We start from the raw sequence: 16,014 nt of genomic DNA, 5'->3' as shown, positions 1-16,014 counted from the left end.
GAAGGCAGTGGACTTCCAGCTTGTTGGTCATTCCAGTTGTTCATTAACAACATTCATCTTTAGGTATCCAGGGCAAGCTTTTCCCTAGAAACACACGTGAAACCCTCTGGTATAGAGTTCTGAGTACAGGATACTGACCCACCCTTCCCTTCCTTCCATCCTTCCTTCTTTCCTTCCTTCCTTACTGGCTTTTTATACTTTTGCTCTTCTAATTAGCACCATGGCCCACCCTTTCCCAGTCCCCCATACACAACCCCTGGCAAATGAGGGTACAGTATAAATATACCTAAAAGCAAAAAAGAGAAGCAAATTAAAATGTTTCAGCTATACGTATACATATATCCCCTCCTTTTTGGATTTCCTTCCCATTTAGGTCACCACAGAGCATTGAGTAGAGTTCCCTGTGCTATACAGTATGTTCTCATTAGTTATCTATTTTATACATAGTAGTGTATATATGTCAGTCCCAATATCCCAATTCATCCCACCCTCTTTCCCCCACTTGGTGTCCATATGTTTGTTCTCTACGTCTATGTCCCTATTTCTGCTTTGCAAATAGGTTCATCTGTATCATTTTTCTAGATTCCACATATATGCGGTAATATACAATATTTGTTTTTCTCTGACTTACTTCACTCTGTAGAAATCCAAAAAGGAGTGGATATATGTATACGTATAGCTGATTCACTTTGCTGTACAGCAGAAACTAACACAACATTGTAAAGCAACTATACTCCAATAAAAAAGAATGTTTCAGAAAGTACCCCCTACCCTATGTATAATCCATATTCATAATGGGTGAAAAAGTTTAGACTCCAAAGCTTCCAAACTCCAGTTTTTAGACTTAACAGTGGCTTCAAAACAATTTTATTTGGAAATAGAGAAGTGACAGCTAGGGCTTTTCTTTACAAAATCCTAGGTATAAAGAAAATGAATTGCAAGAAAACAGATTTCATTAAAACCAGAGTAATTGTAGGAAAGACCTAGACACAGGTCAAAGAGACCAAAGTATTCTGAAGACAATGTTCCTTCTGCATGACACCTACCAGTGGCAGAAGGGGAAAGAACAGTAACAAAACAAACAAAGATCAAAGATCATAAAGGAGAGAAAACAAATCAACCAGTTGACATCAAAGCTCCGTATGCCCTTTCCCTTTCTCAACACAAAAATGAAAAAGAAGACATTTTCCCTCTTCATGTTCATTTATCCTAGCAGTTCTATCCTCCTAGAGATTGTTGACTGGAACAGGCACTTCCTAAAAAAAGAAACCTTTCTATAGTGTACCTAAAAGAGCATAATTAAAAAGAACAGTCATTTCCATGTGCTTAGTCTCTCAAATAAAACTGATTTATTCTTGTAAAGAACAATAATGAGGAATAATAATAATAGTAGCTAACATATTTTGATGGTCAATTACATATACTAAGAACATTACCAGCATCAACTCGTTTTACTACCTCGACAACCTGATAAGGTTAAGAATTATTAGTCCTACTGTGCGGATGGGGAATCAAAAGCTTAAACACAGCAGTTGACTGATCCAAGACTTGATTAATAATAATAATAGCTAAAATTTAATGAATCTTTGTTCCAGATACCTATTTGATCTCTGCATATTAATTAATTCATTTAATCATCATCAAATCCCTGCCAGGGGAATCTACTGTACTCCCATTTTACAAGAGACTAAATTCCATAGGTTACATACCTGGTAGATGATGGAGCCAGGGTTACATATGTATTGATAGTTACGTAGATAGTAAATGATGGAGCCAGAGTTCTAAATCAGATAGTTTTGATCTATAGGTGTCTGACTCCAAATCTTGATTTCTCTTATTCACAGTGCTCTATTGCTCCTCAAGTATAATCATAGTTAAATTCATTTTTTAAAAAATTAATTTATTAATTAATTTATTTTTGGCTGTGTTGGGTCTTCATTTCTGTGTGAGGGCTTTCTCTAGTTGGGGCAAGTGGAGGCCACTCTTCATCGCGGTGCGCGGGCCTCTCACTCTCGCAGCCTCTCTTGTTGAGGAGCACAGGCTCCGGACGCGCAGGCTCAGTAGTTGTGGCTCACGGGCCTAGTTGCTCCACGGCATGTGGGATCCTCCCAGACCAGGGCTCAAACCCGTGTCCCCTGCATTGGCAGGCAGACTCTCAACCACTGCGCCACCAGGGAAGTCCTAAATTCATTAAAAAAAAAAAAACTGTGTGGGCTTCCCTGGTGGCACAGTGGTTGGGAGTCCGCCTGCCGATGCAGGGGACATGGGTTCGTGCCCCGGTCCGGGAGGATCCCACATGCCGCGGAGCGGCTGGGCCCATGAGCCATGGCCACTGAGCCTGCGCGTCCGGAGCCTGTGCTCTGTAACGGGAGAGTCCACAACAGTGAGAGGCCCGCGTACCGCAAAACAAAAAACAAAAAACAAAAAAAACCCCAACTATGCTATATAGAATAAATAGGCAATGAATGTGTGTGTGAAAGAATAGATACAGATAATATCCATCAATCAGCTAAGGCTGGTCAAATTCACAAATTTGGATTGTGCCCATAAATGACCAATTCCTTCCCTCTTTAATCTAACTAATAAATGCTATTTCCTTAGTAAATTATTAATATATGAAAACAGTCTTCTGTATTTATTAAAGTGAGGCCTAAAGCTTATGCAATATTCTTATTCCTGAATTTTCTGTGTTTCCTTTAAATTAATGTTAAAGTTTCATCTCTCCCTCTGGTTATTTATTATTAAGGCAGAGTAATTTGTAGTCTGTCATCATGTATAATTTCCTCTTGAACAGATGGGTAATAAGACAAGCAGATAAATATGAACATTTCTAAATGGGAAAAGACCAGTTAAATCACCTGCTGTAAAGTACAATATAAATACCATCTTGTTAGGCTAGGATTCAAAGCGCAGTTTCTTTCAAACTGATCTAGGGATAGGGAATTAAATGTGGCAAATTTAATTTATATTTTCTGGTGCCTTTAGACCAGCAGGGAAACATGCAGTTTAAACTCTGTGCTTAAGGTTGTCTGTCTAAAGCTACTTCTGGTCTAAAAAAAGAAGAGGTCTATCACACCTTTGATGCTGTAGTTTACTAGTAGGAAGAAGCAGATTCTGATTCTTAGAAAGACTTGTAATCTCTAGCTTGAAAGACATTTAATGATTTAATCCATGGTTTTAACAGTAATGCTGGAGTCACAGTAGGTATATATTATACTTGTACTCCAGGGAGCACAAATGCACAGCTTCTTTAGCAAAATATGCAACGCAATGTGGTTAATAAGGTGCATCTCTGCAGGTAACCATGTGGTTTTAGTCAGGGCCCTTTTACAAGGCTGGCATGATAGTAAAACTCCACAGCATCACCATGTGATGCAGAACTTCACAGAATTCCTCCATGACAAGAATTGTCAAAGCTATTTTTTTTTTTTTTTTTTTCCGTACGGGCCTCTCACTGTTGTGGCCTCTCCCGTTGCGGAGCACAGGCTCCAGATGCGCAGGCTCAGCGGCCATGGCTCATGGGCCCAGCCGCTCCGCGGCATATGGGATCCTCCCAGACCGGGGCACGAACCCGTATCCCCTGCATCGGCAGGCGGACTCTCAACCACTGCGCCACCAGGGAGGCCCAAAGCTATTTTTTATATGAAAAAAAGTTGGGAGTCATCAGGTGAGTACCTGGTCCACACTAGTATAGGGATCCAGGTCCTACTGGAATCAAAATGGAAACAGCATGAGTTTTAGACTTGACTTGAGTTCCTCTTGTGATTCTGCCACGTACGGGACAGAGCTTTGTGGAAACTTAATGAAGGCTGGTAATTTGGGACTCCTTCAAAACCAAATTTAGAAAATATTTGGTTAATATTTATTTAGAGATGGAGCAGTGAGTGAGAGCATGGCGGATTAGAAAGACTTTTGGGAGGGCAGCACGAAGAGAGTGCTTCTCTTTGCCACTTACCACAGTCCATAATCATCTCCATTATTTATTTGCTTGTGTTTTATGAATTGTCTCTCCACCCACGCACACACAAATCAACACATTTGAATGTAAGATCGACCCTTGCCTGTCTTTGTCAGTATTGCATCCCCAGTGCCGAGAAACATGCCTAATAAATGGTAGGCACTCAGTAAGTGAGTATTTGCTCAATCAATTAATCAATCACATCAAGCTTATTCAGAAGATTAAATGAGATGTTATGTTAGATGATTCTGACCTTTAAAGGGAATATAATAACATTTCTGAAACTTTTATAAGATTAAATGGCCATTTCTTTAAGAGAAAAGCATTTATATTAGTTTTATAAAGTATAGATATTATAAATAGGGTACATGCTTAACCTACTTTTTTCTGAAAAAAATTTGCAGAGAAGGTAAATTATTCAGGCCTTTCTTAGTATAAGTCTATTTTCCATTTAACTGTTTCAATAACTTATAACTCAAGAGTATAAAGCAAAGAACTTCACATGCTTACATGGACATCTCAAAGTGATTGTAACTAAATTTTGTGGAAAAGCCAAATGTGGAAATAGAGAGCCCTAAATATAAAAGGATTGCCCAAACTATAGAGCCAGAAAGGAGCAAGAAGACCTCAACCTTTCATAAACTGATTGCATGTCCCATTTCTTTCCACCTTTCATTCAGTTCAGCTTGAAAGACCACCACAGACACACGCTTTCCCTATCTGTGGTAAGGTACTTTCTATGAGATGGTTAGTCCAACCCAAAGACTCTGCTAATTTACTCTTAGATAGGTTTCATACTTTTCAACTAATGCAATATCCAAAAGTATACAGTGCACTTATGATTATCATTAAGAGCTTAATACATTACGTATCTTATAGAATATGAAATATATAATTAAATAAACAACTCATTGAAAAATAAATACATGAGAAGGTGGGAAATAGTTCCCCAAATAGGATAACTATCAAGGAAATCTGTAATTACTTATCATGCCATTGTCCTGGTCTAATCTTCTCTAGGACCCGGTGCAAAGGAAAAAGTTTATAAAATCTTCTTCAGAGTAAAAATCAGCACACTACACTGAGAAAATGGCAAGCTTTGGGCCCAGACAGACTTCACCTTTTATCTTGGCTCCTCTACTAACTTATTCTGGGACAGTTATTGACCACAACTCTAAAACAGAAAGCTAATATGCAAAATTCTGGCATGTTAAAGATTAAATGAAATAATGTTTGTAGGGTTTCTGAGTGGCACTCAATAAATGGTTGTTATGGTGATTGTTGATAGAATGGAAAATAAATGTCAATTCTCCACAGTGAGGCAAAAAGCACCGCGAAAAGTGAAAAATATCGGACCTAATCAAAAAATAAATGTGGAAAATAATCCACATTTGTTTGAACTGTCCAGGTTGATTGCTCCAAATTTCTGAGGGAAGAGGGGAGGAGGGAAGATAACTGAAAGTATTATTGAGTAGCTCTCAATATGTTTTTCCCACTGTGACACACATGATAAATTATGGTCATATGTGTAACTCATTCCTATGTGCAATTTCTGGCAATAAAAATAATTCCATTTGTTTCTATTCCACTCAAGATAGGCTATTGCAACAGAAGTGACCATGACATTGCTATTGAGATAGACTGGAACCTGCTCTAGTGTACTTTAAAAATAAATGATTTGTAAACTGTATATATTTTAGCTATCATTAATTACAAATTTCTTGGGATACATCTCATAACTGATCAAGATTCATCCTTATCATTTCATAAATGAGTAGACTGAGGCTCAGAGGGATTAAATGGCTGGCTCAGAGTCAAACAGCAAATCTGTAGCAAAGCAAGAAAAAAATCCAGACTTCTTTCAACACACATTGTATCAGGATCTTAATGCTCTAAAGGGCCCTCTGTTTCACAATGCCTCTCAAGGTACCATATTTTAGCTGCACAGTTAAAACTTAAGAATTTCATGATGACTGTTCTTTTTTTGATGTGTCTAAATTTCTTTTTGCCATTTCCTAGAATGGTAGACATTTGGAAAATGTCTTCTGTTTGATTTTATTCAACACATATTCATTAGGGCAAAGCAAGTTCTAGGTCTAAGGATCCAGGAAAGAGCAAAACAAAATCTCTGCCTTCATGTCTACTGGAAGAAATGAACACAAAATGAAATGAAATTACTGTATTTTTAATTTATTTTATTTATTATTTATTTAATAATTTATTTTTAAATTTAATTAAATTTAAGTGAGATATAGTAATATAGCACTTTACATAGTGATAAGTGTTGAGGAGGAAAATAAGGCAAGAAACGGATGGCACAGGAATATGTGTGAGGAAGTTCCATTAATGAGCTGATGTATTTTAATTCATTGCCATTTGATAATGAGGGACAGAGGACTGAGGGATAGTCACTCCTAAAATGTGCCCAATCTTGTCAGTGAAATATCCATCAACTGTGTTATCTCCCTATGGAGCCTGCATTTTAATTAGGCAACACAACATTTAGCCAGCAGGAAAATCTGCCCTGCTATCTGGAGGGGCATGGAGGAAAATCAGATCCTAGTCAAAACTATTACAAACCAGAATATGGCAAGATTATGCTCAAAATTATTTTAAATGTTATCCCCTTTTCCTTATATTCTTTATTATTTTAGAAATGACATACTATCATATTTACAATACTTTAAAATTTTTATTTGCCTTATTCTAAGCCTAGAGCCCTATACTAAATAGGTTTCTGATTGAGTACTTTCTCCTGCCTTCTCTGTACACTATGAATATTGTACAAAATGAAGGCACAATATGATATTCATATAGCGAGTTCCTGGATGATTATTGCTTATTCTACTTCAGAGGTTTGAAAATGATATTTTAAGATTTCTTCACTGTTTTTAGACATTGTTCATTTTAATTACTGTCTAACATCCAAGTGAATATATATTTTCTGTTTTTTTGATATTTGTATATGAGTTTTTTAATTGAAATATAGTTAATTTATAATATTTAAAGTGAGTATCTGTTTTCAATGTCATGTTCACTGCCAAAATAAAATCTCTGCCTTCCCAATGATGATTCAGTGTCATTGTGCACTATACTGACTTCCATGTGTAGAAGAAAAAACAAGGTCAAAAAAATATTTTGGTCTAATGCAGGAAGGGAGAATGGGGTCTCCAGTGCTGTGATTGGTAAGTGCTAGCAAATCTTCACAGTGAGCAAAGAGGACATGAAAATATCTTTATTTGTTTGTTTTCTTGTTTTTAATCTTTCCAATAGTTCAGAAACTGAGAAAGGCATCTGATTAGCTTATGAGACATTTTCTAGGACAGCATTCCCCATCTAATGAGATTGAGCACTTACTTTCAATTGCCTTGATTTTATTTTCCCAGGGGACACAAGCAGCTTTGAAGTTCTCAAAATCACGGAGAAATTTTACCCATTTCTGAAAAGAAAGCCAAGTACAACAGTAAAACCCAACTGCTTGTTTGTTAAGATGTTTATCTCCCACACTCATCCCAAAATATCTCATGACAATGAGCTTGGAAAGATCTCTCTGGCATCACATATTGCTTTTTGTAAAAAGGGAAGATGCTAGTTTCACTTGCCTCCCTGTTCCCCACCTACCCCTGGACCAATTTAATTAAAAAATGTTTACTGACTCTCTGTTTCACAGAAAATATGCTGACCACTGAGAAATATCTGTTTATTCTACCACACAATAAGAGAGCAGGGACTGAGTTAGCACCTAATAAGGTGATCAGCAGTTGGTGTGTGTTTAATTAAATATTCATTGTATGAAGAAATTAAAGAAATATAAATAAGACATAGTTCCTGCCTTGAAGGGCTTCTGGATCAAGTACACTGTACATAAACAGGTAATTTCTATACAGGATGGTAAGTGCTATGACTTTTCATTCTGGTAGAGGTAGAACAGTCAGCTAAATGGAAAGGCATGGTGTTATAGGAAAAGGAAGAAGAAAACAAATCATAAATTAGTTTTTATAAAAGATCTTCCTTCCATTTTACCCAACAATGTTGGGTTACCCATGATCAAGAGGACCACTAAGAAGAAGAATGAGAATGGGGCAGAAAACTTTGTACATGTACAGATTATGCTGGGATAATGGGTGAGCTAGACAGACATGGGGAGCCTAAATGAGATTTGAGACAAGTCTGGAGTTTGAAAGATTACCTAGACCAGAAACAACCCAAATGTTCATGTGTAACAGAATGGATAAATAAATTATAGCATCTTCATACGATGGGATACAACACATAAATAAAAATGAACTATAACTCTCATGACATGAACATATCTCATGAAAATAACATTGCATCAAAGAAGCCAGAAACAAAAGCATAAATGCTATATGATTCCATTTATTTAAATTGTAAAAACAGACAGAACTAATCTATGATATATATGACATATAAATATATATTACAGATCTATCTAAATATTTCATGTTTAAGATATATGAAGTTTAGTCACTAAACTCCCATCTTTATGGGAATATATTTAGCCTCAGGTGGTATAACATTTGTAAAGAGGAGATAATAATACCTACATACCTACTTTGCTGTGAGAATTAAATACGGAAAGATTTTTATATAAAGATTCAATTTTTATAGAAGGATTTAATTCAGTGCTTGGCACATAGTAAGTGCTAAATAAATGTTAGTTTCTTTTCTATCTTTTCCAAAGATCTATACTTATATTGGCATATCATTTGTTTTTTCTTAGTTTCTATCCAATCTACAGTTGATGTTCACGGTAAAGAAGAGCTATATGGCCGTGTAACTTGTAGACATTTTGAGAAAGAAACCTTGACCCAGAACCCCTTAACTCCCAGGGAATGAAAATGAAAGGGGCTCAGCCTTTTACATTTGGAAGTGATAAAAGCACACAAGTCAGTCTTTTGCCATAAATCAATGTTTATCGACTTATTTTCATTTTAACTCCTTTAAAGAGCCTTTTAGGACAATTTTTTTTCTGAATCATCCCTTTCTCCAAATTTCAGTAAAGCAGAATACTCTTTATCTACTGTATATGTACCTATGTATAGACATAACATATAACATTTTTTTCACTCAGAACAGAACCAGTTTTACCACCCCTCGGGGGCAACATGGCTTCCACTGAGCATAAATGGCACCAACCAAACTGAGCTAAGAAAATACTTACCTTGCCCATCATCATCTTAAATGCAAACCACCGTTTTCCTTTTCCTTTCCCAAGAGCCCCTTCATTTTCATTCACAAATTTTTTTGCTTCCCTGAGGAAATAAAACAAAATAAGGGGTAGGTGGTGGTGGGTTGAGATTAATACAGTATAAAGGTAGTGGATATTTAATTTTTTAGGTCTACTGCCTTATTTCTTCTAGACACTTTCAAACCCTTAACAAGTGAATGTAAGCTGAATTTCCTAATCTTGGGACTTGTAATGGATGTTTAAGTTTTTTAATTCTGGTCAGAAAGAATGAGATATTTCAGCCTCACTTATTAATCAGCTGGAGTCATCAAAAAGCAAGGAATTTATGCTAAGTGTCAAAATAGCGAACTCTAGTTCTTCTCATTTCTACCACATATAAAATTGAATCTGAAGTTTACTTCAGATTCTGGCAGTCAGAATGTTTATTTTAAAATACTTTCTTTCCTTCTTTTTTAAGAATTGCTTTTTTAAAAAAAATAGGGCAGGGAGTTTAGGACAAACTGACATAGAACACACTTATGGATCTGTTATTTAATCTCATAAAAGCAATTATGACTTAAAACAGAAAAATCATACTCTGTAAAGCAAATGGGGTTGAGGGAAGAGAAAAAAGGAAAGGAATACTTTTTGGCCTCACATTCCGAAAGGGCTTCAAATTTAAACTTTAACGTTATTCCCAAATATTTGTACACTTACAGTAGTCACATTAGTGTCTTTGTGTATGTGGTAAAAAGCATTAATTCATCAAAATGGATAAAGTGAACATGTTAAATATACTACAACTTTTGTAACCTTTTTAGTCATTTCTGCTATTGTTTGAGATATGAAAAGAATTTTTAAAATAGAGGCAGTCCAGGCTTGCCTTGACCTCTCCAGGGCCGTAAAAGGCATAACCCAAGAGAACCAAGGGATAATCCAAACCTGGACATTGGTTCTACAGGTACAATGCTGTCGTCAGTCGGGTGGCCCCTGGAATATGTGGTTTTACAGACAAGCCCCTTCACACGTGACTATAAATAAACAACACACAAAGTACTCTTTAAAAAGTGAAAAATGAAACTTCATCCTTAAGTTGGTGAAGGATTTTCTGTGTTCCTTAGTATCAGTGCTAAACTCATGATTTTACAATACCCAGTGATGAAAATAGCACGTCTGCTAACTTAGCAGATAACTAGAAAATGGTGCCCCATTACTCACCTGTGCATGTGCACCCACCCATGACCTGCCATAAAAACACAAGCACAACAGAGAAGATTCTCTTCAGTCATCAAACAGACTTCCCACATCATTTCCTTAATGGCAGGGACAATATCCTGTCCTTTGTATCTCTCAGAGCACTGTTCACTACTTTGACCATAGGAGGTGTTTAGTAAACTGAAACCTTCTTGAAATAGACCTAAGTGGCATAATTTGGATAGACAGAGACAAGGGAGTATCTAATAATTGTATTTGCCACATCAATTAATGCTTGAAGGAAAAATCATTCCTAGACTTTGGGATTGCACCCTTCCCTTTAGTCTTCTCAGAAACTTAGTAGGACAGCTTTCTAGAAATGAAGATTTATTAGGCTGGCCTTGTCAAACACCCTGACATTTGACATGACTTCTGGGCTGTGAAGATTAATTGAAAAACAGTTTCTAGAACATTCTACACATTTAAAAATGTTCAATAAAGCCCCATCAACAAGTATAAACTGAGCTCTCATGGCTGGGTTTTTAGATCCATGCAATCAAAAAACCGTATCACAGTTAAGCTTTAACTATGTATTATAGAGATGATAAGACAGGAGTGAGTGTGGTACTTAGCAGACACTTTATAAAATGTTGAACTGATCTAAGCTGAAAATCAAGTAACGTGAGTTCTAACCCAGACTCTGATTTGTCTCTATAACTTTGCCGATGTTTTTGTCACTCTCTGTACTCACGTTAAGGAGCATCCCACTTCTCAGAGGAAAGACTACTTGCTCAGGACTCACACACACCTGAGCAAGCTCTGGCAGTTTCCTTCAGTTACTGTGTAGCTTTTAACAGGTCAGGATTCTCAAACAAACAAACAAAAATTGGGCAATTGCTTCCCTGCTTGCTGGGGTGGTGGCGAGAATAAGATGAGACTATAGATGTGAATGTGTTGAAGGAATTATTACACTGTCACTTCCACTGTAACACTTGTTTTGAAACCAAGAATCTGTTCTAACATGATTGCTTTATATTATGGAATGATTTGAACATAACACAAATTTTGTGTTTGCTTACATGTGATTTTATCTACAAGAAACACTGGGTGAATACAAGAAAAAAACACATCCATCTAAACCTAGCAGTATATATACAAAATCCACACACCTCATCAACCAGCTACTTCATGGCACCCCATGTGTTAGAAAAGTCATATCCATTCAGAGCTGGTGTTACAATGACCCTCCTTCCATGCTTCACAATAATTCACAAACTGCAATCTTGTCATTTCCACAAGCAAACTTCAGGTCTTTTTTAAGGTAAACTGCCATATTTATTGCAGTGTTTATGTATTTCTCAGCCATTAAACATGTGTAAAATGTTGCTGCCATTTTCTTAAATTTCTATCTTTTTTTAATGTGTCACTGATGATGTTTCTGAATATTGTGCCCCATCCCCATTTTTCCTGCAAGCCCTGTAGTTTTCATTACCCAATTTTTCATAGTGTAGAAATTTTTAGGAACCTATACATCATGTTATAGCAATTATTTGGCATCAAGAATTTTGAAATTCATAAAACCAAGTATATACAGGAATTATCACATCATTCTCTATTATAATAAACATATCTAAATGGAGGACCAAAAATTCTTCTTAGTAGTAAAATCAAAATTTGTTTTTCAAATGTAATAAGGTGACTTTTATGGGGATATCCACTGCTCCTGATGTTTAGCAGATAATTAAAGAATATCAGTTTGGCCTATTAGAATTAGATCAGTTTCTAGCTGAGTGGCCAATTAGAAAACATGACGGCTCTAAGCAGACAGGAGTGTAAAGAAATAGCTATTCTACTCCATATTTCTGACAAGATTTTAAATTTTGTGAGCTGATAATTATGTTACAGGAATATTAAACTAGCAAGATTTAAGAGAGAGAGGGAAGTCAGGGTTATAACCAAATTTAAGTCACCACAAAATTAATTATAAATTCATTTAACAAATACAGAAACTTATTTTCATGGCATTCATAAGGTTTCTTATCAGTTATTATAGATATATTTTCCTTTGGACAATCTAAACAAGTTTTTATTTTTTGTCTCTTAAATTGCCAATTTATCCCTGATACTAAGCATAGTTTCATACTTCTCTTCCAATTACTACCCTACCCCACCCTCAACATACATATCCTGACGGTTTTCAAACGAAAGTCTGGACTTCACTCTACTCCACATAGTCACAAGTGCCCTAATGCCCTAACCCCTCCTCCATTCTTCAAGAGATCTTCCCCAAGTTTCATACCTAAGGACTCCCTGACCAGCCATTCTAGAGCCTCCTGTTCCCCACTTCCAACCCTGGACAAAATAACTACTAGACTCAACTCATCAGAAACCTAGGGGATGACTTTAAAACAAAGCCAGGGGTATGGGGTGGGCAGAAAATTGTTAAGCAAGAACAGATTCTTGATCCCCCTAATCTGATGCTCTTGGGATGTAAGAAAGCACTCTTGCACCTTTCCGGCCTAGAAGAGGGGATATTGGGGTGGAAGAGCTCAGTGAAAGCACACACCTTAACACTATTTTGGGGGCTGACCTTTACAATGAGCTGGCATGATTTCAGGATGGAAGAAAACTAGTATCACCCAATCCCATCCTCCCTGATAACAGATTTCTTAACCAGAAGACAACATCTTTCACTGTGCTATTAGAAACTAGCCAATATGGAGATAAACACTGACTGATACTTATCACACTAAAGTACCCATAACAGATGTCAGAATGCAAAAAAACAAAGAGCAGAGTCTTTGAAAACTAAAAAGCAAAAAATTTTCTTTATATTTTTCCTGTAGTGAATACATTTTCCTATCCATTTGTATTGATCTGGATAATTTAAAGGGATTTATCTACATAGCTAAAATGAAATAGGCTCTTGTGGATAAACTTTGAATATCTGGTGGCCTCAAACCATCCAAATATCTGACTGAAAAATGTGTGTTGTCCCCTTGAATTGCATTCAACAAAAGCTGCCTGCCAAGACTGTAATCCAGTCTCCAGGTCTCAGAGCTCAAAGCCCTGGTACAATATGCACAGCTCTCTGAGCTGTAACCCCAGACCCAGGGATAAATAATTGAGCAAGGTCTATTTAATGACAATAATACCTGGCCTCATAATTTATTTATCAACCCCTTGTGTTGGTAATTAGAATAATAAGGTTTCATGGGCTTTCAAGAATGCTTTCACAGTTAGCTGAAGGAGCACGCTTTGGCCTAACTTACAAAAAAGATAATTTACCCATAACACATGATACAACCCTGATGACACAAGGGATTTAGGACATGCTATGCTGCCTTTGACACATTCTCATCCCAGAAAACATGTTCTCGTTTGGGTTAGGTTAAGTTGACTTTTCTTTCCTCTTGTTCTCAGTTTGATAGTATCATTGAGCAACCAACTTATTGCTCAAGTAAACAAAAGACTTTTCAAAACTGGTCTTCAAGGCAACTGTAATCAAAATTTGTGCTCATGAACATTACTTCCCAGTAAAGGGATCAGAAGAATGAAAGGTTTTTTCCTAACAAACAATGCCATTTAAAAAAAAAAGTTGACCAATTTAAATTGACTAAAAGTCAGAACTCTGACTTTTCCTAAAATATTACTGAGTAATTGAAAGAAAGTTGAAGAGGTAAGAAGACAGTCTAATATACAGAGATTGAAAATAAGGATTATAGGCCTTTCTAGATAATATAACTCCATAATTAGACTGGCAGAATTATTTTAAGTCATCCTAATACTGGAACTGAGGATTCAAAGCATGTGCTTTTATAACGGGGATGCTGGTGGCAGCAGTTATAATGGTTAAGATGCTCAGCTGTTTCATCTATAAAACAGAGACAGTAATAGCTATTCCATAGGGTTGTTGTACGCATTATAGGAAATAATATATGTGATGTGTTTAGTAACAATGTATGTAATGCATCCATGGCGAACAGGAAGAGCACTATAAAGAGTAACTATTATTAATAGCAATAGTACTAACAGGGCTGACTTTAATTTTTATGCTGACTCTCCAAATTAAAAAGTTGAGCAAGGACTAGATACTTCCAGGCAAAACCCTGCAGAAAGCCAGTCAACTTCCCCTTAGATTGTGACCCTAGTGAGATGTGAGAATAGTGGGAATCAGTCTTGTTACCAAAAGAGCAGGAGAGAATTCAGCCTTACATTTGAGACCTGATGAGAGTGCCCAGGTGTCCGGCTGCAGAAGCCCCAGCTATGATGCTGCCGGGGAGGAGGTATTGGTGGGTGCCAGCCCGAGTCCTGCTCCAGCCATGCTGTGCTGCTGCAGAGAGCTCAGGATGCTTGGACAGCTGGGGAGTCTGTGGTAAGAGACAAAAAGAGAGCTCTCTCCCTTGACTAGGATCACATTCTATTCAGTTCTGCGATCTGTATCTTACAACTGAGACACAGATTTGAGTTCTGGCTCTGTCACATACTAGCTGTGTGCTCTTGGGGAGATGTTGTTGATCCCAAGCTTTCTCGCCTATAAAATGTGACCAGCAACAGTAACAGCAATGACAGCTAGCATACTGAATGTTTGCCATAAAAGCCAGGCACTATTTATGTCCATCATCTCCTTTAATCCCCACCAAATCTTGCAAGGTGGGAACTATTATTATACCCATTTCAGAGATGAGGAAACTGAGGATTAGCTCAGTAAAAGAAGTGTCCAAATTTACCCAAAGAGTAAGTGGCATAGCTCAGCTAGGAATTGAGCTAGTATGTCCAGTTTTCCCAGAATAACATCATTATTTACCTCATGGGACTGGTATAAGGACATGTAAAAGTTGAAACAACATAAACAAAGCAGTTCTTGGTATACCAGGGGTAAATGGTACTTTTGATTATTATTCAAAGACATTTATTATTTTTCTGGGCAATGTATATGATACATTGAGTAAAACTTCAGAATAAAGAACGATCTGTACACTATCTTTACAACTATGTAAAAATTGTGTGTGTCAATGGCCAAAGACTGGGCAATTATGCAAATAATTAGTTCCTCTATTTTCTAAACTTATAATACTGTCATGCAGTTTTGTTTACAGTAATAAAATATAGATTTTTATTTGTTTCAAGGCACTGTGCCGTATGAAGAAAAAGAAAAGAATGTAGCTCTATGCTTTTGTGTAAGGCATTTCTAATTCCATTAGAAAGCTAAGACATAGATAAATATTTAGGGCATCATCTAATTACTACCAAATGAATAAACAGTAAAATTAAGTGCTGAAAGATTCAGATGAGAGAGTGGCGTGGTTAGAAAGAACCTTGAACAAAAGGAGGATTCAGCTACATGGTCAACGTTGCAGGAAGGACATTACAGTGCAGGGAAATGGTGTGAGCAATGGTGAAGAGATGGAAATGCACCTGGGGTCTTCTGGTGGGTGATGAAGAAAACAGTCTAAGTGCTTTAGAGGAGGAGTTGGCATGCCCTGATGCCCAGTTAAGCAGTACAGAATTCATTCTGATCTCTATAAGGATCCATGAGCATTTTGTTAGCAGGAAACTGATAAGTGCAGTACAGAGTACTATACGAAAAATGTTGCAACAATGATGTGCAAGATGAATTAGAGGAAAACAAAATGAGAGGGTGGATGTAACTTGATTTCTAATGCCTTTATAC

The 16,014-nt window shown here is 36.8% G+C and overlaps 1 protein-coding gene across 1 annotated transcript in view; it reads right to left on the bottom strand.

The window, feature by feature from the left end:
• Positions 1-16,014, bottom strand: part of TMC1 (transmembrane channel like 1) — a 391,450-nt gene that overhangs the window by 68,383 nt on the left and 307,053 nt on the right. Inside the window, exons 10-11 of the mRNA XM_082624767.1 lie at positions 9,141-9,231; positions 7,316-7,397 (exon numbers count right to left, since the gene is read on the bottom strand). Coding sequence (XP_082480893.1) covers positions 7,316-7,397; positions 9,141-9,231 — 173 coding nt within the window. The remainder of the gene's footprint in view (positions 1-7,315; positions 7,398-9,140; positions 9,232-16,014) is intronic.

This window comes from Mesoplodon mirus, assembly GCF_964341445.2.
Source record: "Mesoplodon mirus genome assembly, chromosome: 1".
NCBI classification, from domain to species: Eukaryota; Metazoa; Chordata; class Mammalia; order Artiodactyla; family Ziphiidae; genus Mesoplodon; species Mesoplodon mirus.
This window is presented reverse-complemented; position numbering and strand designations above follow the sequence as displayed.